Genomic DNA, 27,704 nt, shown 5'->3' with positions numbered 1-27,704 from the left:
TATTTCCTTTTTTATTGAATTTTGATGAGGAAAATCTTTGGTTGTAATTACGTTTACACTTTAACATAATACACACCTTCTTCATCTGATCTGATGATGTTGGTTGGTAATCGTCTGGGTGGGCCTCATTTGTATAAAAGGCAGGCTCTGACTTGATTTTTACAGAAGACATACTGCTTTCTAAATCTCCTTCGATAGACTCTTCTGCAAAAACTTTTATTAGCTTTTGTCTCACATCTTCGTAAACTAAATCCGTTATTGTTGCTTTTATGAGTCTTTCATGAGAATTGTCGAGATTGGCAGCTTTCAGAAGCCGATATGCTAGCAGATCATCTGGGTAGTTAATATAGTTCTTTATCTTATAATATCTTTTGTCAAATTCTGTTAGAAAATCTCGTATCTTCTTCTCTTTTGTTCGTCTATAAGTCTCAAATTTCTCAATGGCATCAAACTTTTCTGTCAACTTATCCTTTGCATAGATCTTATCAAGCCTATTGATGATGTTTTGAACTCCATTTTCAGAAGATATCTGCTCTCTCGAAAGTTCCAATGCAGCTTCTTGTGATTTCCCGTCAAGAGTGAGTACAAGGGACGGTCCTTGCTTCTTTTTGTCTAATGTTGTAAGCTCCGTCCAAATTCCAATTAATTTCTTCCAATCCTCATAGTTCTTACTTTGGGATAGCAGAGGAGGAGCTTTATTATATGACGCTGATGTTGCCATTTTTCTCTGCTACCATGAAAATTGAAGTAAGTTACCTTGTTGTTGGTAACCATAAAACAATATCTCCAACAAAACAATAAGCAATATTTCTCCAATAAAACAATTAACGATTATTAACTCCACAACACGAGTAACGTTTAACCATAAAACAATATAACACGACTTCAATATAAATAACTCCAACAATGAAACCATAAAACAAACAATGTACAATTTCACTTGTATAATTCCAAGCTCCTCCACAGCTATTATTTAGTTAGTTTATTGATAGTCTAAAGGTAAAAGTATCAATATCACCGTCTATTAACAGTTATTGATTTGATTCTTATAAAGTATATGCTTATAAGAAAAATAAGTAAGCTCATATTGTGCGCCATCCCTTGTTTACTTCGTAGGAACTAATTACCGAAAGGTATATTATAGTCTATCAAGAGTTATTGATTTGATTCTTATAAAGTATATGCTTATAAGAAAATAAAGAAAAAATCAAAACTGTGGAGCTAAAGACACAAAGATATATGACGTAATCCAAAGAAAACCCGCGAAAATCGTCCGTGGTTATACGAGCGTGTAATTTGTAAATTAAATTTAGTGAGTTCGTCCACCGTATCAAGCACTTTCGTTTTCTAATTTTTTTTCCGATGACACCGCCGCCGCAGAAAGGCTATCGTAATACTTTCGCTAAGCGAAATTAACAATTATACTGTGATTTCACTTCGTTTCGAAATAATAAATGATACCAATAGCAATAATACCAATGCACCAACACTTAACATTTTCCAACTTTTAATTGCACTGTTCAAAAAAGATAACATAACCCCCGTTTTTAGTAATAAGTTGGAAATTTGATATTTCACAGAAAAGTGCTACCAAGGGGTATTTCGGGTCCCACATCTTCTGAAGGACTTTTTTGTTTGCCTTGAAATTTAACAAACTTCTTAACCTAAGGTTGAACTACCACTGGTGTAAAAATGAACGTTATAGCATAAGTAGAAAAAAAGCTCAATTTTTGCAATCGCAAATTTAACCGCTAAAAATCGCGAATTTTTCAACCAAAAATACATTCAAATACAGCACCTTTGACTCTCTAAAACAAGCAAAAAAAATTTCCATAATTATATTTGACTATCAAAAGTTACAGGCATTCTTGTTTCCACTGCCAATTATATCTGGACAGACTTTAGATAGCAATGCGAGGAGAAAAAAATCAGTCAGAAAATATATCGTTTAGCGAAAATGCATAACGCAATAAATTCATCATTGATTGTTGATGGGGGGAGAAGGAAGGGTTGTAGGGAAAAATTAATAGAAAGTTCTGGTCGCAAAAATCAGTTTTATTGACAATTGAATCATGCTTGATGGTGAGCATTGTTATCAATAATGTTTTTGTGTGAAGAACATAGAAATACAAGGAAAACATATAATGAAAATCTGCAAAGACGGCGATTTCCGGCATTTTCAACCGGAAAAAAATTTTTCTCAAAAATCGAACTCGGCCATGTTTTGAGCATTGCAAATACGCATCTTTCTGCAAAAAATCAGAAAAAGCTAAAGATGAAAATTCGAGAAAATGTAAAAAAAAACGGTTTTCCGGCATATTTCTGGCATTTTCGGCCGGGAAAAGATATTTTTCGAAAATCGGGCTCCGTCACATTTTAGGTATTGTCATTTTGCATCAGTGTGCAAAATTTCATGAAAATTTATAAAGTACAGCTCGAGAAATTCAAGAAATACCGTTTTTCCGGCGAAAATAGGCTGTTCCGGCGATTTTTAGAAAGTTCCGGCTTCAAAAATCACTTTTATTGGCAATTAAACCATGCTTGATGGTGGGCATTGCTACAAATAATGTTTTTGTGTGAAAAAACAACGAAATATAAGGAAAAAGTCAAATGAAAATCTGCAAAAACGGCGATTTCCGGCATATTTCCGGCATTTTCGGCCGGAAATGAATTTTTCTCACAAATCGGACTCGGCCATGTTTTGGCGATTGCTAATACGCATCTTTGTGCAAAAAATCAGAGAAAACTATTGATGAAATCTCGAGAAAATGCCAAAAAAACAGTTTTTCCAGCATATTTCTGGCATTTTCGGCCGGAAAAGTACGTTAATTGAAAATCAGGCTCTGTCATATTTTAGGTATTGCCATTTTGCATCAGTGTGCAAAATTTCATGAAAAAATATAAAGTACAGCTCGAGAAATTCAAGAAATACCGTTTTTCCGGCGAAAAAGAAAAATAGGCTGTTCCGGCGATTTTTAGAAAGTTCCGGCTTCAAAAATCACTTTTATTGACAATTAAACCATGCTTGATGGTGGGCATTGCTACAAATAATGTTTTTGTGTGAAAAACAACGAAATATAAGGAAAAAGTCCAATGAAAATCTGCAAAAACGGCGATTTCCGGGATATTTCCGGCATTTTCAGCCGGAATAGAATTTTTCTCAAAAATCGGACTAATCCATGTTTTAGGCATTGCTAATACGCATCTTTGTGCAAAAAATCAGAAAAAACTAATGATGAAATCTCGAGAAAATGCCAAAAAACCGGTTTTTCCGGCATATTTCCGGCTTTTTCGGCCGGAAATGAATTTTTTTCGAAAATCGGGCTCCGTCACATTTTGGGCATTACCAATTTGCATCTTTGTGCCAAAAATTAGGAAAAACTAATGAGCTAATCCCGAGAAAAGCTAGTAACGAACGAACGAACGAACGAACGAACAGAGGTTAATTTATAGGACCTCCACCGGGGTAGGTCCAAAAATCAAGCAAAAAGGAGTTTTTTGAACAGTGGTACCCTAATGGCCGCACTACTCAATAGCGGTGTAACCGCATCGAGAGCGCTAGGTCTACTTTCCCTCAAATACTTTTGATGATGTAGCGCCGTTTAACGTTAATTTCTAACATTGCAATGGCTTCATCACGGGTACCAATTCCAAAAAAAAACTCCGATTAAAGATGGCGGATATAGTTTGGTCCAGGGATATATAAAGGTCAGTGGGAGCGTATCTCTAGACCGATGCTGAAAGAATAAATATGGTACATTTACACACATACCATTGTGTGTTTTGATGATATATAAAAGAGACGTATCGTTTCATATGCTGACAAAGCAGAAATGACACAATAAGTTTATCAAATGTATGCTCCAGTACTCTGTACCAGAGTGTATCTTACGTTTATCACTTCGTAGTACACTCTGTGTGCATTGTCTGTTTGATAAAAAAATTCCTGCACGGAGACCTCTGCGATGAAGTATGATTTATAAATAGCAACACTTTTCTCGTCGTCTCCCCTCTCTCACAAACACTCCATCGCAGCGGTCGATTTGAAAAATCTCAAATGAGAAAAGACAATAACAACAGGAGACCCTCTATGGCAATAAATTTGGAAATTAGCTGTAATGGGTCTGTGCATAGACAAATGCTCAAGAGGTGGCGAAATCCGTTTCCTCTTTTGTTCGACTAAGAAAAGATTTAAGTCTAAAAGAACATCGGAAAATAATTTTCTAAAACAAAAAAACCATTTTTGGAATCAGTTCATTCTGTTTGTAATAATAGGATTGTTTGGTTAAATGGCAGCCGTTCATCTCAAATTAAAAAAGAAAAAGAAAATTGAAAAAAAAAAATGCGGATAAGGTTGAGAATCTAGCAGTGGAAAATGATTGAACAGTGTAGGCGGAAGGGTGTGATTTGGCACCCTTGAACCGCCCAGTAGTCATGATATCTTTGTTAGATAAATATATTTGACGTATCATAGCAACAAGACAAGCTTTTGACGGCTTATTAGTTACATTGTATATTTGACGTCAATTTACTACTTTGAACTAGTTTTATCTACTTTGACGTCAAAAAACTTTTGAAATTCGTACAACAGCTTTGAAAACTTCCTTTTCTACAAACAACTCAACGAAACAAGACGTCAGTCTTAACGCAACATTTTCATTCGAAGTAAACGCTCAAACTTCATCGAAGAATTCCAGCGTTCAATATAACACATTTTAAACAACGAGGCACGAACCATAAGACCGCTTTTTTAACATTACAACACAACAAAATGTCTGCTTCCTCCACTCACAAAACCAGCTCAACGGGAAAATATGAGAACACTGAACAACACCCGCAAGGTCTGAAGACCAACAAACAAAAAATGATTGATGCTTCCCGCAGTGTCATCAACATGGACTCTGGCATCAGTCCAAACCAACACGAAATCATATTACGCCATCTGGAGAAACTCGAGAAGAGCTCCCAAGGGAACATTCAAAATCCACACATCACATCATGTGGATCACTCAGCAGCCGACAGACATCAATCGAGCGCTTAGCTCAAGATTTAACAAAATCCACCTACGACAATTCTTCAACCGCCCAGCTTCTACAGTCGTTGTCAGTTCTTCAGGGTGAGAGATCTGACATTCCTGCTATGAGGAAAGACATCGATTCTTTAAAACGCTCAGTCGATAGCACGCACACCATCTTGAAACATTTATGCGTTGTGGTGATGGAGGGGAACAAATCATCCGGTGCTGAACCGCCCTCGGCGCCCAATGGCGTTCCCTTTGAAGAACACGAAAGGGTGGTGTCTGAAAAAGACGAACAAATCCAACGTATAAAACAACATGCTGATACCATGGTAAGATTTTTTTATTCCTTAAATTTTCAATAAGATCACATCGAGAATTACAATAATTATTCTTTTCGGGATTCTATCACTTTACTAGTGCTTTAGAAGCTGGCAACTTATAATTATATTTGAAGTGTCCCCTCACTTGTAGCACAATGAGCCTTCGTTACCCAAAGAAGATCTTGAAGCTTAGAAGTGGTTTTCAGTTTCTGTGTTATTCATGTACTCAGCGCACAACTTAAATCAAAATACATTGATAGAACAAGGAAGTCTTTTGTTAAGGCTTGCCGTGGTAAAGTGGTAGTCGACCTTGGCTTTTGTACAGGAGGCCAGGGTTCGATTCCCACTCACGGCAGTTTACGTGGCAAGTGAACGTTCCTTTGTGAGGGGAATTGGGTAGTCAGTTCAAAGTGCTGACGGGACGCTCATAAGTAAGCTTCTATCGTTGCGAGAATAGGCCTCTAAAGCCTCCTGCCGAAAGCCTGCTCAACCGAATAGAAATAGAAATAGAAATAGTTTTCGTTATTTCTCAGTCCTGTAGATTAGTGTAAATGTATACATGGCGCAGTAGTGTATGTAGATATAAAACTAGATTGTTGTCCGGGGTTCTCACTCGAGTGGGTTGTGCTCACTTGGCAAGTGAAAGTAACTTCAACCCATGTTTGTGATAGGAAATTTGGCAAACAGAAACTCAAGTAACCTGTCATGATCAATTCCACATTATAAAACCTGTTTGTTTGATTAAATTTGTTAAAATTCGCGAAATCAAATGGTCGTGAAAAAAATGAATATTGTTGATTCCACGAAATATAAAAAATTTCGCGAATGGCCTGACTCGTGCAATCTAGTTTTACTAGATATTTAAAAGTACTCTTGTCTCTCGAATAGACGAAGGGGGGTCCGAATAAGCAGGGGGTAGGAAAATTTTCTAAATTCTAATAAGTGGGGGGGAGACAAAATTTTTTTAAACTGATATCATTTTCAACAACAAAAAAGAAACTTTAACAAATGAACACGAAAAAGGCAAAAGTTTGAACAAGCTTTAGGTCTATCTACACTGTGATAAAATATCAAATTATTCGAATTTAATTACCGGAAGGGGTCTTAATAAAGAGCGGAGGGGGGGGGGGTGGATTTTTTTCTCTTAACAATTAGCTGGGGGGCGTCCATTCAGGAGACAAGAGTAGCTTTAACTTTTTTTAAATCTATAGTTTTTTTCTCAAAATCAGGAATATTGTTTAATAACTTGACTTCCTTAGTAGGAAAATTGCATTGCACTTCTCTAGCCAATCAGGCATTATCAACATTAAATCAAAGTCAGTTCATTTGAAATATTATTCGAACTACTTTTTTCAAACCTAATGTATGATAGCTCAAAATTCAAGTTAGAGCATCCTCTAAACGATTAAAAAAGAATGAACAAAAAAATTAAATCCTGAGGCTCACAATATCTCGACATACCTGTTGTTTTTTTTTGGTGCACCCGAAATATTTTTTAACTTCGAGCACTCTAGTGGCAACACGCTCGCTTACCGCGGCCTGATGTGTTCTAGGAAGGATAAACACGTGTCTGCGGAAAGATGAAACACAAGTGTAGGAGTGCTCTTGTGAAAATTTAAGATACCCTTGCATTGAAGCGATAAAGTAACCTCGACAGTTAAGCTATACGAATGCTAAAAATAGTTTGCACTCTAACGCAAAGACTCGGGAAAATGCCTCTAGAGTTTTGGGGGGAATTTGCTTGGTTTGATTTTAACTGCAGCCTAAGCATAGTTCGGAAGGGGGTCACTACCCCCCCCCCCCTACCCTAGAGCTACCCCCCTACCCTGGGTTCTTCCCCCTTTTAAAATTTGATTCAAACATACTAAACAATTAATAAAGAAGACGTTGCATTGTAAATTAAAAATAAAACTTCTAATTTGGGAAAACACAAAAAAAACATACCACTGACATCTTACCCCCCCCTTTCTAGATGAACCCCCCCTTTCTGAAAACTTCCCCCCTTCTAGAAAAAATTCTCTTCTTACCCCCCCCCCCCTTTCTGAGATTTTCTGAACATCGCTACCCCCCCCCCCCCCTTTATAAAGGGGGGGGTGCGAACTATGTAACTGTGCCTAGCCTGTTAGACGAAAACCGCGCCGAAAATAAATGTTCCTCGTAAGTTCATTACCAGTCCTAAAAAGCCGACCACTCCGCTAAGGTCTGATAGGTGCATTATGTTACATTCTTTTATAGTTCGACGAATATCGATGTCACATCGAGAAACTCAAGGATGAAAAGGCATTATTGGCTGGCGAAGTGATAAGCCTTAAGACAACAATGTCTAATGTCTTTACGGCTGAGATAGAAGCGAGGAATCTAACTATCGCCTCACAATCACAACACATTGATAAGTTGAGCACGGAATGCTCGAAATTGATTTTCTTATTGGAGGAAGCTAAACACCAATTAAGAGAAAGAGCGCTTGTCAAAAGGTATGTGATTCTTTTTTGAACTCGTTCACATCTAAGTCTACCATTATGACTTGACTCGATTAATTGTTGTCGAACATAAACAACCTTTCAAAAGGTTATTTCACAATCGCAAACTGTAATGGGTAATCAAGACCACTGCGCGTTAATGACGATTTTCTATTGGCCCAAAATTTTAAAATATTTTGAAGATTTTTGCGTCAAGCTAACCGTAAGTAGTTACTAGAGCGTAACCAGTCCTGATTGCCAATTCATTTCGACTGTGAAATGCATCTATTCAGTTGAGTTTCAAAATTAGATTAAACAGCAGTGTAATGATTTTAAAAATCGAATTAGAAGATTTATTTTCGGGATAGTGAAATATTTTTGTTGTAGAGTTTAGTCCGGTTGAGTGACTAAATTGTAAATTTTCGAATTGTGACGAGTTTAACATTTTGGTCTGGGAAAAGCGACAAAATTAGGATTAAAGGTTTCATACGGGAATAAAAGGACCATATTTTAGGCAGTGTCTTCATGCTAAGTCAGATAAATTTAAAACTACTTTCTTATGAAGCGATATCCTGCAAACCTCACAGTGCTTTTGTAAACGAAAAAATAGCAAATTTGATTTCGAGAAAATTTTAAATTTTTAATTATAAGATAGAAAACGTTCTATTTATCATAAACATAAAAACAGTCGAAAGAGTAAGTCTCTTTGCTTGAGGAATGTTTTTTTACTCAATGTATTTTCACTTTTTCAAAAAAATTTTCTAATCTTCTCGCACTTGTTTTTGCTACATCTGCTCCCTGACTAATTAGAACCCAAACGTTTTTCCCCGGTAGAGTAGTGGGTTTATCTTTTGTTTTAAATGACAAGATTCGTTATCTTTTCCTTTGTAGCAAGATGTCTGTAACTTTTCCATCCTCCGCTAGTCAACAGACACAACCTGAACACGTTGAACACGTATCATCAGTTAGCAATGTCCAGCAGACCAAATCTGCCCACATGGAGCACGTATCATCAGTTAGCAATGTCCAGCAGACCAAATCTGCCCATATGGAGGACGTATCATTAGTTAGCAATGTCCAGCAGACCAAATCTGCCCACATGGAGGACGTATCTTCAGTTAGCAATGTCCAGCAGACCAAATCTGCCCACATGGAGCACGTAGCACCAGTCTGTGATGTGGAGCAAACCAAATCTGCCCACATGGAGGACGTATCATCAGTCTGTGATGTGGAGCAAACCGAATCTGTCCACATGGAGCACGTAGCACCAGTCTGTGATGTGGAGCAAACCAAATCTGCCCACATGGAGGACGTATCATCAGTTAGTGATGTGGAGCAAACCAAATCTGCCCACATGGAGGACGTAGCACCAGTCTGTGATGTGGAGCAAACCAAATCTGCCCACATGGAGCACGTATCATCAGTTAGCAATGTCCAGCAGACCAAATCTGCCCACATGGAGGACGTATCATCAGTTAGCAATGTCCAGCAGACCAAATCTGCCCACATGGAGGACGTATCATCAGCTAGCAATGTCCAGCAGACCAAATCTGCCCAAATGGAGCACGTAGCACCAGTCTGTGATGTGGAGCAAACCAAATCTGCCCACATGGAGGACGTACCATCAGTTAGCAATGTGGAAGAAACAAAATCTGCCCACATGGAGGACGTAGCACCAGTCTGCGATGTGGAAGAAACCAAATCTGCCCACATGGAGCACGTATCATCAGTTAGCAATGTCCAGCAGACCAAATCTGCCCACATGGAGGACGTACCATCAGTTAGCAATATCCAGCAGACCAAATCTGCCCAAATGGAGGACGTAGCACCAGTCTGCGATGTGGAAGAAACCAAATCTGCCCACATGGAGCACGTATCATCAGTTAGCAATGTCCAGCAGACCAAATCTGCCCACATGGAGGACGTACCATCAGTTAGCAATGTTCAGCATACCAAATCTGCCCACATGGAGGACGTAGCACCAGTCTGCGATGTGGAAGAAACCAAATCTGCCCACATGGAGGACGTACCATCAGTTAGCAATGTCCAGCAGACCAAATCGGCCCACATGGAGGACGTAGCACCAGTCTGCGATATGGAAGAAACCAAATCTGCCCACATGGAGCACGTATCATCAGTTAGCAATGTCCAGCAGACCCAATCTGCCCACATGGAGGACGTAGCACCAGTCTGTGATGTGGAGCAAACCATATCCGCCCACATGGAGCACGTATCATCAGTTAGCAATGTCCAGCAGACCAAATCTGCCCACATGGAGCACGTATCATCAGTTAGCAATGTCCAGCAGACCAAATCTGCCCACATGGAGCACGTAGTACCAGTCTGTGATGTGGAGCAAACCAAATCTGCCCAAAAGGAGGACGTAGCACCAGTCTGTAATGTCCAGCAGACCAAATCTGCCCACATGGAGGACGTATCATCAGTTAGCGATGTCCAGCAGACCAAATCTGCCCACATGGAGGACGTATCATCAGTTAGCAATGTCCAGCAGACCAAATCTGCCCACATGGAGGACGTAGTACCAGTCTGTGATGTGGAGCAAACAAAATCTGCCCACATGGAGCACGTAGCATCAGCTTGTGATGTTAACCAGGCCCAACCTGACCATTTGAATGATACTCCCTCTAATGACCATAATGCCGAGTCTGGGTCATCATCATCCAACAAAGATACCGTCGAATCTGCACGGCAAAATCAGAAACCACGCCGTACCATGTGGTATACCTTATTGAACGACTTTTTTGAAAGATTCTACTAAAATTAAAGTTTTCAAAAGCAATTGTATCGAAATGTGAAGAAAGGAACGAAAAAAATTTTGTATCTATATTCTATTCTCTCTGAAGATCATCAATTAAGTAAAAGAGACTAGCAGGGAAACAGAACTATTCATGCCCTTTGGACCTTATGCTTATATCATTGCTCGACTAATTAAATATCTCATCGGCAAAAGGTGGAAAGGACTTATGAAACCATCAACATCTTATATCCGCCTCAAAAAAGTTTTGGCCACCTTGCTGTTGGTATATTTAAGTAGCCTCCAATATTAAGAGCATGAGATTCAAATTGTATGAATATTGCCTGATCCCTGCTAGTGGCTTTGTCTTTTGATGGTACCTCAGTGAGTTTAGAATGTCGAAACAAAGTTTCTTTGTTTGTTTCTTTGCATATTGATACGATTGCTGTGTATATTGTATATAATTTTTCTTGTCATATCCACTACTATTATTTTCTTTGAATAAATTTATAAAAATCTAAAATTATTCTCAATAAACTTATTTTTCTAACCTATTTTCGGTTTCTCTTCGTATTTTAAGGGGTATTTAGTCCAGCATCGATCTAATTTATCGTTTTAACGCTTGTTCTTGAAGACCAACGAAACATGGATCTATCTAGCCTGTACCAAACCATGTGATAATTTCGAAGACCAACGAAACATGGATCTACTGCTAGCCTGTACCAAATCATGTGATAATTTGCATGGATGCTCATCTTCTAGCGAAAAAAGTTTCTTATAGAGGCTGCTTAAAACATGGTAGATCCTCTTTCCCAGAATATGCCGCTTCTCGCCGAATTTCGGCGAACAACCCTTTTTAGCTGGCGAGTGCTTATGATGATGAATTTGTGAAGAAACTCTCCCCGTTACGATTTAGATTTTTCATAGTCTGTAACAAACTAATAACAAATATTTTCATTATTGATAGCGATATTAAAAATGTACGTGCTAGTTTGATACAGGCTTGCTTGATTGTTCACATTTTGAATTCAACATGGCTGCCGAAGCGAAGTAGAGATTTTCTCTTTTTTGGAGTTTATTTTGGTTTTTGGAAGTTATAATTTTAGAGTTAAAAGCTTTGTATGTGTAAATTTATGTTCAGTTGTATCTATGGAATGCATCAAGGGAAAGTTGTGTCTCAGTTGCATGAAATAATGATTCAAATTAAGATTATATGTTTGTTTTGATTTTGGCTGATGTTTTGGATTGTTTTGGTTACAAGATCTTGAACAAAGCAACAGGTATGTCAAATTTACTTTGTTCTTTGTTAGAGAGCAAGATTCTTTGGTTTTCTGGAAGATTTCTTAAGTTTTCAAAGCTACTTTAAAAGAGTTTTAAAGTCAATTTTTTGTAAGTTTTTTCTCAAGTTTTAGCCATCAAAAACTGACTCTGGACAAGGGTTCATACCTCTAGTTTGGCCTTCTTGGTATATCATTCCGAAAAGCATGAACCGTGCAGCTGTGATTAAATATTTCTCATATTTTTGTCGGTTTCGAGAATTTTGGAGAGATTGAGTTTTTGTTTTGACTTTTCGCAGACCCGAAAGACTCAGTCAGACTCAAATATTAGAGGAGATGATTTTAGTTGGTAGTTCTTAGATGTCTTGGTGATACATCTAATATTTTCTACATTCTTAACGGTTTCAAGGTACAAATTTTCTCTGATCTCAAAACCCATTTTACAATGGTTTCTTCTTTCAATTTTTTTGTATAGTTTCTTTACCTCAACAAGAGAAAAAAACCTTATTCAATACTATTATAGGGATGCGAGAGGATTGTTGAGATTGATGCAAGAGGAGTTGTATTTTTAGAACAGAGTGCTTTCTTTTTTATGGATTCTTTGTTTTGATCTTTTCTCTGACTTCCTGTACAATGTGAGATTGAAGTCAGAAAGCTGATGTTTATAGAACTCAAAGAACTAGGTTTTTTTATAAAATACACTGTTTTACACTTTTTCATAATTTTTTTTATCCAGACTCTCTTACTGTTATAAAATAAGTCAAAGTGAAGACAGAACATATTTTTGTGACTTTGTCTCTTTTTTATCTTTATTATTTTCTGACTCGCCATATAAAACTCGTCCCTTTCCGTAACTCGCCAAAAAAAGTAAAATCGGCCACCATAGAGCCACCATAGCGGGAAGGCAAGCCGTACACTATTAAGCAAACCTATATAGGAGATATATATATAGAGGTTTGCGAATCAAACTAGGGATTATAGGCTCTAGTCATATAACGTCCGCTGTGCGGGGCCATTAGGGACCTTTAGCATTGAGGACGGCGACTTTAAAAATGTACGGCAGGATTGAATAAAAAGAAAGCCCCTAGGGGATTAATATAAAGATTGCAGCTAGGTTCTATTCTTTTCATATCAATTTTCTCATGAGAATAGTGAATTTTAATAGGGTAATTAATAGACGTTTTCAAATCTCAAGACGACTTGAAAATTCTTTTTTGATGTAGTCTTTGGGACGAAGGCGGTAAAAGAAAAGCACAATAGTTTTAAATTGTATGAATCCCTCGAGAATTATAACGTCATTGTTTATAAAAACTTTCCTAAACTCAAATTTTTCCATGCGATATTAAATCTATGTAAAATCGGATAAAATTTGCCATTTGATTTTAAGATTTACTTTACGTCCTCATTCAAGTCGCCGTCCTAGATGCTAAAGGTCCCTATTGAATTGACACACACAGATAAGTGATATTTCAACATCATTTGACCATATATTTATAAAGCCCGAAGGGCTAGATGTCGTGCTTTAAGCTCTTCTAAGCAAAAAAGTGAATATTGCAAAAAATATTGCTGATATTGTTTTCGAAAACCCGCGAAGGTTCTGATTGGTCAAGCGCTGAAATTATATTGTAATGTCACGTGACTTAAGTAGGATTTCCCACCTAACCCCGGCACACTTTTCAGCAAAAGCACGATATCTAGCCCATTCGGCTTTATAAATCTATGCATTTGATCAGTGATAAATTTGAACCCGATTGCAATAACCAAAAAAAGTTTTTGACTAAAATTGCCATTGTCTAAAATCCTTTTACACCGACTTTATATACTTTAATCTACCCCTTAAAACGGGCAAAAAGACAAAGCAGAGAAAAGATTTTAATCCACCCATCATCATTTTTGATCTAAGAATTTCAAATATAAAAAGAATTAATACATACCTAAAGGTAAACGGAGGTGAAAAGATATAGTACTTACTCTTTGTCAGCCAAAAGAACGGAAAACACATCCTCCGTTTTTGATTCGATCGATCTATGTATGGCCGTTCTACAAAAGATAAGACCGAGTTAATATGTATGTGTGTCTTTCTGGGACGGACACGGCAAGGTTCTAATTGACTAGATCCTGACCAACTGAGGACGACGGTAAATTAGCACTTTTACCGTTCTCGGTTTTGCGTCTCAGAACTGCAGGTAATTCCAAATCGCTTCAGTTAATCTTGCGTCCTCAATTAACTGCAAATACATGAAATTGCTGAGTATAGTATACAAGCGCGGCAGTAAGTTAGTAGTGATTTCACTGGCGATTATGGACATGGGTCAAATGCTTTGCAGAGTTGACTGAGAAGGGAAAGTTTGACATACAAAGTGAAGTGTTTAGCTTCACTTTACCAATGAAATTTATCCCAGCCTTTGTAAATGAGGCTATTAAGAAAAGCTATTAAAAGACATTTCGCTGCAGCCTAACGCCACAAATTCAAACGCAAAAAAACTGACCAGTAAATCGTCCTGGGGCGTCATATTGCCGAAATAATATTGCTCATTTTGTTGCTTTTTGAAAAAGAGATAAAACAGTTCCAGTGGAGCATGATATAGTTCTGTTGTAAATAAAAGCACACTTACTTTCCACTGACATCCACGCTGTTGATATTGACACCGTAATCAAGTAACAATCGACAAACGCCAGCCATATCTTCTCCACTGGCTATTTTGCCTGAACCTGCACGCCCTGAAATCGGTCTGGGGATAAAACAAAAAGAATCATTAAGAATCATGGTCCATTAAGATTACATTATTATAACCCACTTTTCGTTGCATCAGTTTCATAGAAACCCTAATTCCAATAATCGTCTTTCAGAAGCTCAAACAAGTCTTGCAGAAAGTTTACTGGTCAATTAGACTTTTAAACGAAAAAAAACTCTTAAAATTCAAATTGTTGCAAATTTCTTTTATAATTCCTTTTATCCCTCTCTTTTAAAAACCTTTTCCTTTCTTTTTTGCTAATGCCTCATTTTAAGGTATGTAATACTAATAGTTCTTTCCTATACGCCTCACTTTAGAATAGAAATAGGTATGTAATACTAAAACACCCCTGTCTCAATGAGTCAGTGAAGTCTTAAAATCCACCGGGTTGACTATGAAAAAGTAAAATTTTCTCGGGTTCGATTTGAGATCTCAAAAAGTGGGTGTACTTATGAAGGACTGATACAGGGGTGTACTAATGAAGAGTGCTGGTTACACAATACCATAAGCGATCCCTAACTAAGGATAAGCAGGTTGGGTGTATAATAGGTTACCTATCCCAACTTCCCTTTTCTAAAGTGGTAATACTAGGTAATACTAGGTAATACTAAATACACCCCTGTCTCAATGAGCCAGTGTATATTAGGTCTTCAATGCTCTCTTCAGTCACCTAATCAAGTAAAAAATTCAAACCGTACTGAAAGGAAGCAGCTAAGTGTAGTGTTGTTTCGTTCTTGTCGCTAGTGATTGCCTTCACGTCTGCTCCTTGTTTGATCAAGAAGTTGGCAGCATAGCTATCTCCATCCTCTATCGACCTGTGAAGTTTGAAGCAAATAAAGTTAGTAAATTTACTTACAGGTTTCCATTTCCTGAGGCAGTAAGCCGACTCATACCAAAGATTGAAAACTACTGTAAAAGATTCTTAGTTAAATCATCATCATCATCATCAACTTGGAAGTAGTTATTATCTTCATTACGAGGCTTTTGTATTATGACATCACATTTTTTATGTCCTTAGGGAAATTAGTATGTGATAAAAACGGTATTTTGGAAATTGGAAAATTTGATATTCGCCACTGTAATTTATGAAGCTTTATGAGAAGGATTAAGCGTTTTGATATGGATTTATGATAGAAAGAGATTTTTTGAGCCGAAGGCTTTTTCAGTGTCCAAGATCCTTTTACAAATCTCTCTGTTCAGCAAACAAAGAAAAGGTTTAAGGGTAATAAATAGAGGTGTCCAGCAGTAGCGTGGTGGGTCGAAAAAAAGTCGGGCAAACTGGGGAGGCAATTTCCGAAAATTCTGCCTCCCCCTGCCACCACGCTACTGGTATCCAGGCAAACGAGTGGTGTCATACCTGTGCAATAGTGTCTTCCCCTCAGAGTTTGGCGAATTGATATCACAGTTGTGTTGTACCAGTGTGTTTGCTATGCTCTCTTGACGCTCGTTTAGTGCGATTTGTAAAGGAGTAAGACCAGTTTCAGGCTCTACTTCGTTCAGTTTTCCTGGTATCTGTCGAATGAAGATAGGCGAGGTTAAAAGTATTTAACTAAGATAGATAAGCGCACTGTAATATATATGTAGATGATTCCACTACAGTCTGAAGGATCATAGCTTCAGCCAGGTTTTAGGTCCCCCCAACAAAGTAAGGTCCCCCCAATAATTTAGCTCCCCCCCCAAAAAATTGCCTTGTGCTAGGTCCCCTTAAACACTTGGGGAAAAAACAAAAACATTGTTCTCCCGCCCCTGTAGAGAAGTCAATAAAAAATATATGCGAGTACAGTACTGATAAATGAAAACTCAATTTTACTTGTATTAACATTTACGTTTACAAATCTTTTGCTTTTTATATTTGATTTAACAGTGAGATAAGAGATCTTTTGAAATTAGCTGAACAGCCCCCTGAGTCTCAGTCAGATCATCTAGGTCCCCCCAACAATCTAGGCCCCCCCCAAATATTTTGGTAATTTTAGCCCCCAGGCTCTTTAAAGGCCAAAATTTTTCTTACCCCCCCCCCAAAAAAAAATAAGGGGGGGGGGGGCTGATGCTATGAGGATCGTGGGTTCAACCCTTGACTGGTAATTGATGCCTCTCTTGCTTCAAAGTGTTAAGCAATTAGAGAAAGATTGAAGGTGAGCGGGCAACCCTAGGAGGTTTTCCAAAACAAAGTTGTTTAAGGGGGAGGGAACATTTTAGTTGATTTGCAAGGGTGATATTTTGTAGAAGATTGTAAATAGAAAGAAAGACACAAAATTATTATACCTGCAGATTAAATTCAATAAGGTATAGAAACACAATATCTTCTCTATGATGTCGTACAGCAAAGTGAAGCGGAAAATTTGATTTCGATTTAAACATATCGTATAAAAGTGGTGCACTCATCCCGACAAAGTCTTTAGTCTCCAAGTCATCCCAATGATTTGTGATGATCTCTGCACAATATTTTTTCAATTCTGTAGCTCCAATATCTTCAGCCGTTTGATAGTAACGTATACAATTTGATACAGATACTGATGACATTAAGATCCTCTCACACCTGGAAACAATATGAAGAATTAGAATGTTTTGCATGGAGCCTGTTGTTAATAATACGCCAGTTCTGAGGCTAAAATTATGATTCTCTCACACCTGGAAAAAATAGGGGTATGAAAAATGTTTTGTAGACTACCTTAAGGGAAGAAATTTTCGCGAGAAGAAATTTTCGCGGAATTTAATTTCGCGGATCAAAGTTTGAAAATGGCAAACTTCGCGGAATTTAATTTCGCGAATGAGCCGATTTCAAAAGTTTCACGGAATTTAATTTCGCGATTTAGAAGAAGTTATCAACTTAGATTAACTTTTAAGCATCACGGACTTGTTTATATTTGTTTATATTTGATAAAAGATATACGTTATAATGCTTAAATCAATTGTGTCGATCTTTTTTGGTAACACCTGGTCAAAAACAACAAAATAAAAGAAAAAGAAAAAAAATCGAAATTCGCGGAATTTAATTTCGCGATTTAACAATTTTGGTGTGTTTCGCGGAATTTAATTTCGCGAATTACGCCCCAATTCGCGAAATTAAATTCCGCGAAAATTTCTTCCGCGAAAATTTCTTCCGCGAAAATTTCTTCTCGCGAAAATTTCTTCCCTTAAGGTACGTCAGTTAGGCAAAAGTTCTTAGGCTAAAATTATGATCTTCTTAAACCTGAAAACAATAGAGGCATGACGGTTTTAAAAGAAATGGTATTCATGGTGGTAAAAATTTCAGTATGATCACCCTGAGAAAGTGTACACAGTGTAACAAGAGACTTAAATTATTTTTGGATCCCCTCACGCCTAGGAAGAACAGATATATATAAAGATTGTAAGGGAGGAAATTTCTAGCATCTAATGGTATTTTTGTCTCGATCCTCCGTCCGATATAAGATTGTAAGAGATAATATTTATAGAAATTATTAGGACAATTTATATAATAAATACCTGTTCCTTAGTCCACCGAGAGAGTATCTATTTGCCACGCGCACCAGATCCATGATGAACGACTCATCTGTCCTTATATCTGCTTTGTCAGTGTACACCCATTTCATGAGCGCTGTACCCACTTCTACACTGGCTTCTAGGAGTGAGACAGAATGAGTGAGATTACTTTTCGAAATTCAAAAGCAACTGTACTACTTAAATATTCAAAGTTATTTGAGACTCGTCACTTTTCTAATTAAAAATAAAATTCAATAATGATAAATTAGAGGTCTCATTTCGTTGCTGTAGAATAAAAAGGAGCTATGTCCAATTTTTGGAATTTTTTATTTTTTTGTTTTTTGGCTCCCCAGTCCATAAATTTTTGCTCTTGAGATAAATTCATCTTATGTCCATAATTGAATGGACTATGTAATAAAAAGAAGTTATGTCAACAGCAAAAATGGACATACATGTAACTTCAGCTTGGGAATTGGCCCAAGATACACTAAGATAATAATTCTGGCTCATGCTCATGCTTATATCTCTCATCACAAACGATTATGCAAAGCTCAACACCCAGTATTTTGAGCACTCTGGTGACAGCAGCATTCTATGCTGGTTTACTGGGGCTTCACTGATGAGTCCTTGGAAGGATGAAACACTTGTCTGCGTATGGATATTTCTCTTGCACGTGAATTTTACCCTACCACCTCATTACACTTTATTAACTAGGGATTCCGAGGTATAAATTCAGAGCTTTTATCTACAAATGGCAACACTGCAAGATTAAATAACTGCCTCATAGCAAAATTTGTGGTAGTATGCTATAAACAAATGAATTTCAAATATGAACGATATATGATGGATACCTTCCACTGACCTTTATATACCCTGGACAAAGCTTCTCAATCCCAGCCAAGCAAAATCTTTGATCGGAGTTTTTTGAAAATTGGTACCCTAATGTCGGCACTACTCGATAGCGGTGTAAATGCATCGAGAGCGTTAGGTCTACTTTCCCTCAAATTCTTTTGGTGATGTAGCGGCGTTAGACGTTAATTTTCAGCATTGCAATGGCTTCTCTTTGGGTACCAATTCTAAAAAAACTCCAATCAAAGATGGCAGATATTGCTTGGTCCAGGGTTATATAAAGGTCAGTGATACCTTCCAGCTCAATTTCATTTTGGTCAGCTAAATCTCCAGTGCACCATTTTTTACTTCTTGCTGCCAGAATCACTCTATGTGCCCTGACTTTCTTTCCAGAAAAAGAAACTGTAATGTCCCTACAAATATTGATAAAAAAATAAAGTTTAAAGATTTTATTTGATCTTATAAAAGCAGACGTAGAAACAAAGCAGAATGAGCAAACAATTTTTTCCAGTTTGTACAACTTGAATGGCACCGAAATTTGGGCAGCCATGGAGCCAGATGGAGCATTCATCATTTTATTATATTTTTTTATTACATTGGTTTGAGTTGATTCTGAAAGGTTAGAAATGATTTCTTTTATAACCCTCAAGAGATTAAATTGCACAGACTTAAAATTGTAAAGGGAGAGTCATTATAGGCAAAGCTCACAACTGGATCAAACACATAATTGGCAAAGGACAGTCAAAACATATGCTAATAATCAGTAAAGAATATTGAACAATGTATTTTACCTAATAGTGACTGTAAGGGAAAATAAGGGCAGATTTTCAAGCTGTTTTCTAGTCCTTGTCTTATCGTACAGTTTTGCCTATAAACCTCAAATTGTCAAGAAAATTTTCACCAGCCTTATTTGGGTCCTCCTTGTTTTAAATACATTGTACTTTTGAATCAAATCAGTTTGGTCTAGTCCTAAGATGTAGCGGGAAGCTAAGGGGGAACCCTACTAAATTGAATATTTACGTGAAGGTTTCTTTATCGTGTAAATCGTTTGATGTTTTCAACAGCTGTGATGCATAGGTGTCCTCAGAGACATTTCCAGAAGTAGCTGACACCGCTGCTAATTTTTGTTCCAGATCAAGCGTTTTATTTTGTAATTTAACATATTCTTGGCGTAATAAATTGAGATGTTTCTGTAGTTTGGCAGCTTCACTGTCACCTGTAATAAATAGAGAATGAGGTAAAAACTAGGTTTGTTTGTTGTTCTATGTACCTGTTGAACAATAAAGACTATTAAACTAATTTATCTACCATAAAAAGGGGAAAAGGCTTCAAAATTCGTTCTCTGGAATTTGAAAAGATCCAATGTAACACAATTTGCTAATAACACTGGGCTCAAAAACAAACCAAAGGTTCTCTTAAAATTAGTATAGTAGTAAATGTGAAGTAAATATTTAACAATGAAAAGCACAGCATACATACCCATTATGTATTGGAATTAATTCTGGGTTATTGGAACCTAAAATAAGAAATAAAAAACAGGTAGGTCAGCAGTTTTCTATAACATTCCAAAAAGGTTACAACTAGGGTCTTAAACTCAACGTACATAAAGTTATAAAAACTTACAAGGTAGGCTTTTCCTTGAAAACACAAGTTCGGTATATTAAACCCTTGGTTTACTTTTTTGTAATAAAAATCTCCAGTATAGAGATTTTAATGAATCGTACTGTAATGTAATATACCAATTAGGGCCTTTTGAAGTATATCAACAGCTATTATGATTATGAAAAAAGCATTTTAGGAAAAATTAAGCCTATTTTATTGAACATTTGACAGCTCTGCTCCCATCAGCAGGACTGAAACCAGTCAAATCATTTGTATTGGATAGTCCCACAAGGTTTTAGTTAGGGCAATTTATAATCATTTCAGTCCTATGGGCAGTTTAGAATAAGCATGACTGTTGTTGAATGTAATTCAATATATATAGTTGGTTAAAGGTGAAAAGGTCTACAGTATCGGAAAAATGCATTATTTTGAGTCTGGATTGAGATGAATGACAAAGGTTTTACCGTCGTTCATTTTTTACTCAAATAATTTGTAAATAGTTCCCTTTATCTTGAAATTTAGAAATACGAGCAAAAGAGAATCAAATTTGATATTTGATATCTAGATTATATAGTGTTAAAATACGGTAAATTTTCATGAAAAATATTTTGTCGCATCCACAGGAAAGTTCAAATTTTTAATTATCAGGAAATCGGGGAAACCAGTTCACCATGTGGATAAAAAACGTACAGAATTGTAAAATGACTTTTATCAAAATATATTTCAAAAACAAAAATAAAAAGTACAAAATTTAATTTATAAATCATGAAACAAAAATTTGTTGCATCTTGGAAATAGTGTTTATTTATCATATACTTACTGTAACTTATCTCATTTGTGTGCCATTAGGCTAGGCTAGCTAGACTAGGCTATATTTATTCATTTATTTTATTTTAGTATGTTAGGCACACCTGGTTTCCATGGCCTCATTTTCAGTATCATGTCACAGTGTGAACTCAGTCTATTTAAGGCCTCACTTCAGTCACACCTCAGAGCTACCATTTTGTGTCATGTCATGCTGACTGACCATAATGGCATCATAATTCATAAGGCTCTAACCTTAAAGTAATTTACAATTCAATGTGTCAATGTTCAACTTCAACTCAAGTCAATCAATAGTCAATTCATTCACAGCATTTTTATATTGGCTACCTGGTAGGTTTCATTTTTTGTTCTTGTTCTTTGGCAGCCATCTTGTTTTTGCTTTCAGGCAGCCATTTTGTTTTGTTCTTTCAGTTCACACTGATACATTAGGGCCTTGCCTTGACATGATTCATAGGTTCAGTATTTCATTCAAGCCTTTATTTTCATTTAAGAACTTTTTCAATCAGACTTATACTTTTTCATTTTTCAATCAGACTTATACTTTTTCATTGAATTCAGACATTTTCATTTTTGAACTTAGACTTATTTTTTATAAACACAATACTCATAGACCTTTGTTATTTATTTCTACAGTTTGAACACACACATCAACAACAAAAATATCAATCAAAGATAGTTACGAACAGCGTCATTTCCTGTAACGCCACAAGAATGAAATCTGACAGAAGGTTTCAACAAGATTTATTTAGATAAAGCTACAACAGGGTGTCTATGGATTTTTTTGGGGGATTTTCAAGGTTTTCAAGGTCTCGTAGACACCCTGTACAAGAGGTTCATTACTTGCAACCAAAAGCAAATTTGTTGGGAAAGAAAGAGTAAACGCAAGACAGAAAGTTTGTTTGTGTTGATCAGGAAAAAAAGACCAAGGAAGCAGACCTGACTATTATTATTCAATCAACTGTTTTGATTATAGCAATACTCGATTGTATCAAATACCTTCGATTTTGTAAAATATGATTCCTGTAGCAGCGCGTCAAAATAATTTGAAATGGAGTTTATCTCACCAATTAATAAAACACGCAATTCACGTGCTAAAACCACTTTCGTTTACTTATTTACACTTTACGTTTACTATTTATAATTGTCATGGAAGCTCTCTCTCGGTCATTTCGTACCGGTTGTCCTTGGGAATTACTATACGCAGATGATTTGGTTATTATTGCAGAATCTAAAGAGGAGCTTTTGTTCAAGCTAACCCAGTGGAAACAGGCCATTGAGTCAAAGGGTTTACGTGTGAACACTCGGAAGACCAAAGTAATGCATTGCAAACATGGTCTGAGGGAAAGGCAAAAGACAAGTAAATGGCCTTGTGGTGTCTGCTACAAAGGAGTAGGGAGCAACTCTATTTTATGCCGCCAATGTAAAAACTACATTCACAAACGATGCTCGGGCATAAAAGGGCGTTTAAGGGAAAATTTTAACTATGTTTGTCCTGCTTGTCTAAATCCTTTTGTTGTACCTCCCTCCCCTGTGTTTTCTATAGACGGTTCAGATCTTGAGGTAGTACCCACATTCTGTTACCTAGGTGATATGATTGGGGACAATGGAGGCTGTTTTGATGCAATTACCTCAAGGGTGAAGTCTGCGTGGAATAAATTTAGACAGTTGTTGCCAATTTTGACTAATAAGAGCATCCCATTGCAATGTCGTGGTCGTGTCTTTACTTCAGCTGTAAGGGGTGTTTTGCTTCATGGAAGCCCGACCTGGGCAGTCACGGTTGATGACTGTAGCAGGCTTGTTCGAAATGACAACGCGATGGTTCGTTGGATCTGTTCAACTCGTCTGGCTGATAGGATTTCGATGACCCAGCTTAGAGAAAGACTTGGTATTCCATGTATTGAAGACTTAGTTTCCCAAGGTAGACTTCGTTGGTTCGGTCATGTGCAGCGTATGCACGACGACTGTTGGCAAAAAAAGATGCTCACTCATGAAGTGCAAGGGAAATATGTTGGCAGACCAAAAAAGAGATGGTCGGACAATATCAATGCGGACATAAAGTCCCTCAATGTCAACATCGACCTGACAAACGATCGCATTGCATGGCGTACGGCCATCAAGAGAGGAAGGCGTCCAACCCCAGCTGCTGGGAACAACGGACGTTAAACCGTGCAGTAAGTAAGTAAGTAAGTTTCCTCCGACCAACCAGAATGCACGATATGAATTACTTGAGGAAACCCAGGGCGAAGGCACACAAAATGGCGTTTTTCTTAAATATATATGATAGTAATTGTTTATCGAAGTAATCAATTGGACTATCGAAGTAATTAATTGGTTATGGAAGTAATCAATTGGTTATGCTTATGGAAGTAATCAATTGGTTATCGAAGTTATCAATTGGTTATCAAAGTTATCGCAAGTAATCAATAACAATCAAAGTACTTGAATGATTATCGAGTCTTCGAAGGGTTGTTAAGAAAGTGATTGAATACTCACTCGAAATTCAATTGTTAATCGATATGTAGTCGAGTTCGATTACTTTGATCAGATCATTATCGATCACTTGATAATCGAATTTATTGATTAGTACAGTCTGGGCTGGAGTAATTTGTTATTCTATAGGCCATCAAATTCTCCCAAATGACTATTTTGACTTGTGTTTTCAAAAATCGGTCTAAAATTGACTGCCACCACGGCTATTGATTTCAAAGTTTGTTCTGTTAGACCCAATCCTTATGCTGTGATCACTACACAATTGTCCTATACCAGAATACCAGTGTCTATATTTATATCATAATAATGAGTAGGTTAAAAAAGGTTATTCAGTTATTAAAAAAGATTGGACCATTCCAGTTTTTATCTGATACCCCCCAATGGACGACATGGAATTTCTGTAGCAAATTGCTTTCAAGAAAGTCTGGAATTTCTGCAACAAATTTACAAAATACTTATCAAAACCATTCCGGTGTAATTTTCCCCGTGTTCGATGATTTTTTAAGTTATTTTCAAAAGCGCACCGGACTACACTGGACTGTCCGGTGCACTTTTCTAGCGGGCGTTTCATGGTACCGGGCAGCCTTTTAATTTTAAAATTAATATTGCTAATGCAAGTCATTGAAAAGCTGGATTTTTTAGCTAAAGTAATTGCAACCAAGGAATACCCTCAACTGCTCTAACTTGGGACTACCCAACAAAACATAGGACGTCCGGTTATTTTGAATGAACAGTGTGTCACAAACAGCGATATTTTGATCGCACAGAAGCGCATCAAAACACCAGCATTATTACGAGCGCCCAAGAAAGTTTTTGTGACGCAAAAATTGCACGATAAACGAAGCCCTAGAAAAGCCACTTACCCCCGGATTGTTTTAGTAGACTTACTTTTTGATACTTTTTGAAGGCTTCTTTGTTCGTCTCAACAATCATCCAATTTGAGAAATCCGATGATGGACCATGACTTTGATGCTATTTGAATCAGCTCTCCTAAGAGGAAAGTAATTCGGCAGCAGTGGCTCGTCCGGTAGTGAATTGAGAAAATGGTCCAATTGATGTTTAAAACTAGTTTTGGAGCAGTTTTTGAGGTTACGGATGGATTGTGGGAGGGCATTAAATAGTCTGGGACCTTCTTCTGACAGGGAGTCTCTCCATATGTTTTTTTGCCTTATGTTCACCTCTTTTAGATAACATTTTCTACCCAGTCTCTGGTTATCGTAACTGAAGATGCCACCTTTGTTTTCAGCATAGTTAAAATTTGGTACAAGCTGTTCTAGGATGCTCCAGGTGTAGATAATCCTGTATCTTTCTCTGCGCCGCTCCAGGCTGTATAGTTTAAGTTCTTTGAGCTTCTCCCAATAGTTGAGATGTTGAAGTGTAGGGATTCTATTCAGGTAAGCTTTTTGAAGTGATTCCAGTTGTTGGATCAGATATCTTTTTGAAGGTGGACCACAGCTGGGAGCAATAGTCAATGTGTGGTAGTACCAGTGACTTCCAAAGAGTTAGCATTACTTGACAATCTCTTGTTTTTGAACGTTCGATGGATCCAAGCAATGATACTTTTGACTTTCTCGATCTGGTTTGTAATGTGTTTGCTGTATGTCATGTTAACATCCAGAGTGACTCCTAAATCCTTCACGTCCATCTTGGTTTCGATAGGAGAGCCAGTGTCTGAGAGGTAACTTGAGTGTTCTTTCAGTTCTTCATTTTTTCCGTATTTAAGATGTTCAAACTTCAAGCCATTGAGCTGCATGTTGTTTAATGATGTCCATTGATACACCACATCAAGGTCGTTTTGTAGAAATTGAGCATCAGTGTTATTAGAGATCTCCTTCATTAAACGTGTATCGTCGGCAAATGAAGATAGAAATGAATGTAGGATGTTAGTGTCAATATCTTGGATCATTATCAGGAAGAGAAGTGGACCAAGAACTGATCCTTGGGGACGCCAGAAATGACTTCTGCTTTTTTGGAGAGGATGTAGTCAACAGATACTTGTTGGGTCCTACCGGTAAGGAAGGATCTGATCCATTGCAGTAATTTGCCAGTTATACCATTTCTCTCGATTTTAATGGAGTAGGATTGTATGATCTAACGGTCAAATGCCTTGCTGAAATCAAGGTAAATAACGTCAACGTTACGTCCTTTTTCAATGTGATGAATGAGTCGTTCTGTGTGCGAAGAGAAGTTGGCTAAGACATGATCTTCCAGACCTGAATCCATGTGATTATTGTTTAAAGAGGTCGTTTTCTTCTAGATGGATTTTGTAGCCGTTTTCTGACAATTTCTCAAGATCTTGGTTACATGCGAAGTAATGCTACAGGTCGATAGTTTTCAGGTAGGCCTTGGTTGCCTTTTTTAAAGATGGGTGTGATGAAACTGGTTTTCAAAAGTTGAGGTGTGTAGCCTTTGTCAAGTATATTTCTCCAATTAGAGAGAGAGGGGCCGCAATCTGTGACTTGACTTGTTTAAGAAAATTGCAGGAAGCCGTCAGGTCCTGCTGCAGCATTGGAGGATAAAGTGTCGATCTCCTCTATAATATTTTGTTCTGAGAAGTCGATATCACTTAGATTTGGTTGATTTTCGGTGATTCTTCTGGCAAGTTATAGTTGGGTAGTGGCTCCATAAAACAGAGGTATATTGATCTTGTAGAATGTTTGCCATTTTTTTGACTGTCATTTGTCAGTTGATTGGTTTTTGGATCCTTCAATGGTCCAACCTTCGGTTTGTGTTTTGAAAAGCGTTTGCGTACGAATAAAAATATTTTGGATTGGATTTTATTTTCGAAGTAGCATTTGTTTCTTGGTTCTTTCTTTCATTGGAGTATGATTCTTGAAGTTTAAGTTCAATATCGATAAGTTTTTGGTGAATCTTTTGAGTTGATTTCCGTTTCTTTAGCTTTAGGGCGTTTTCGCATCAGCACTCTTCTATCTCTGGGTATAATGGTTTTTGTTGATTTCTTTGACATTCTTGAAGGGACTGATTTTCAGTGATAACGTTTATGCATTTATCAAGGAAAGTATCATATTGTTCGTCTTGGTCTGAAATGGGGTTTAAAAAGCATGCCAGTCAATATTTAGTAAAATCTTTTTTAATATTTTCCCAATTAATTTTGTGGCTGTGAAAATTAAAATTGTCAAATTTGTTGTGTGAGGTTTTCTTGGTAAAATTTTTACAAGTTTTCTCGAAAGTCATATGGGTTGCAACTTGGACATATGTGATCTGAATGAATGGTAGGAGTGACTTGGTAGTCGAAAACCATATCTGGATTGTTTTAGTAAAAAGTCTAAAATATTTCCGTCTTTAGTGTTGGTTTATGATTGTCTGATTTAAGTTTAGGTGCATCATAAATTGTTTAAATATATATAAGCTGATTATCACAGCTTTTTTGTTGTGTTATGTATCGTTTGATCAATGTGGTGGAATATTGAAGTCTCCACAATATAAATGGATGGGGTGCAGTCGCTAATGGTATCAATCTTTGAAGTTATTGAAGCGAGCATTTGAATGAACTCAGGACCATCTGATTTGTAATTTTGTTGGTCGGTTGTCTGTAAAGTTTCCAAGAATAACATTAAGTTGCTTAGAGTATAAAAGGAGAGCTTCGTTTACCCCATGGAGAATTCCAATAGTGGTCGAAAAGAGGAGCAATATCATCCTGTAATAGAAAGCCACTCCGCCGCTGTATCTGCCATATCTAGATTTCTTTCTATTTCTGTTCTTTTCGAAATAGCTTATATCCGTCAATTTCTAGCTCCGCCTCGTTATGACTTTGGATAGCCATTCTGTCAGTCCTAGAAAATTGATTCTCTGACTTCAAAATTTCCCTCAGATATGGTACTGAGAGTGTTTGGTCTGAGGGCAAAGACCTTGGATGTTAAAAACATGAAGTTTCTCAAGTTGCATCAT

The 27,704-nt window shown here is 37.1% G+C and overlaps 2 protein-coding genes across 2 annotated transcripts; one reads left to right on the top strand and one right to left on the bottom strand.

Moving 5' to 3' along the window:
* Nucleotides 1-4,771: 4,771 nt before the first annotated feature.
* Nucleotides 4,772-10,579, top strand: LOC136821150 (uncharacterized). Its single transcript, XM_067077381.1, has 3 exons — nt 4,772-5,350; nt 7,577-7,815; nt 8,692-10,579. Exons 1-3 carry the CDS (start codon nt 4,772-4,774, stop codon nt 10,577-10,579), a joined length of 2,706 nt encoding a protein of 901 aa, XP_066933482.1.
* Nucleotides 10,580-14,823: 4,244 nt separating this feature from the next.
* Nucleotides 14,824-21,943, bottom strand: LOC136821156 (rabankyrin-5-like). Its single transcript, XM_067077387.1, has 7 exons — nt 20,358-21,943; nt 19,899-20,094; nt 19,173-19,291; nt 18,033-18,168; nt 16,830-17,103; nt 15,925-16,079; nt 14,824-15,382 (listed from the first exon to the last, which is right to left on the bottom strand). Exons 1-7 carry the CDS (start codon nt 20,359-20,361, stop codon nt 15,238-15,240), a joined length of 1,029 nt encoding a protein of 342 aa, XP_066933488.1. The 5' UTR covers nt 20,362-21,943; the 3' UTR covers nt 14,824-15,237.
* Between the last annotated feature and the right edge of the window lie 5,761 nt (nt 21,944-27,704).

The sequence above is a fragment of the Clytia hemisphaerica genome, unplaced genomic scaffold (genome assembly GCF_902728285.1).
Source record: "Clytia hemisphaerica strain Z4C2 unplaced genomic scaffold, Clytia hemisphaerica genome assembly, whole genome shotgun sequence".
Classification (NCBI taxonomy): Eukaryota; Metazoa; Cnidaria; class Hydrozoa; order Leptothecata; family Clytiidae; genus Clytia; species Clytia hemisphaerica.
The sequence above is the reverse complement of the archived record's forward strand: the minus strand, read 5'-3'. Positions and strand labels throughout refer to the sequence as shown.

Bases quoted from the DNA above. Each gene is read 5' to 3' on its own strand.
- LOC136821150 (XM_067077381.1), top strand. From the start codon at position 4,772: ATGTCTGCTTCCTCCACTCACAAAACCAGCTCAACGGGAAAATATGAG. The intron at 5,351-7,576 runs GTAAGATTTTTT...ATTCTTTTATAG, and splicing joins AACAACATGCTGATACCATG to TTCGACGAATATCGATGTCA. The intron at 7,816-8,691 runs GTATGTGATTCT...TTTCCTTTGTAG, and splicing joins GAAAGAGCGCTTGTCAAAAG to CAAGATGTCTGTAACTTTTC.
- LOC136821156 (XM_067077387.1), bottom strand. The intron at 17,104-18,032 runs GTATTTATTATA...TATTGTTTCCAG, and splicing joins CTCGGTGGACTAAGGAACAG to GTGTGAGAGGATCTTAATGT. The intron at 16,080-16,829 runs GTATAATAATTT...TTCATTCGACAG, and splicing joins TTATTGAATTTAATCTGCAG to ATACCAGGAAAACTGAACGA.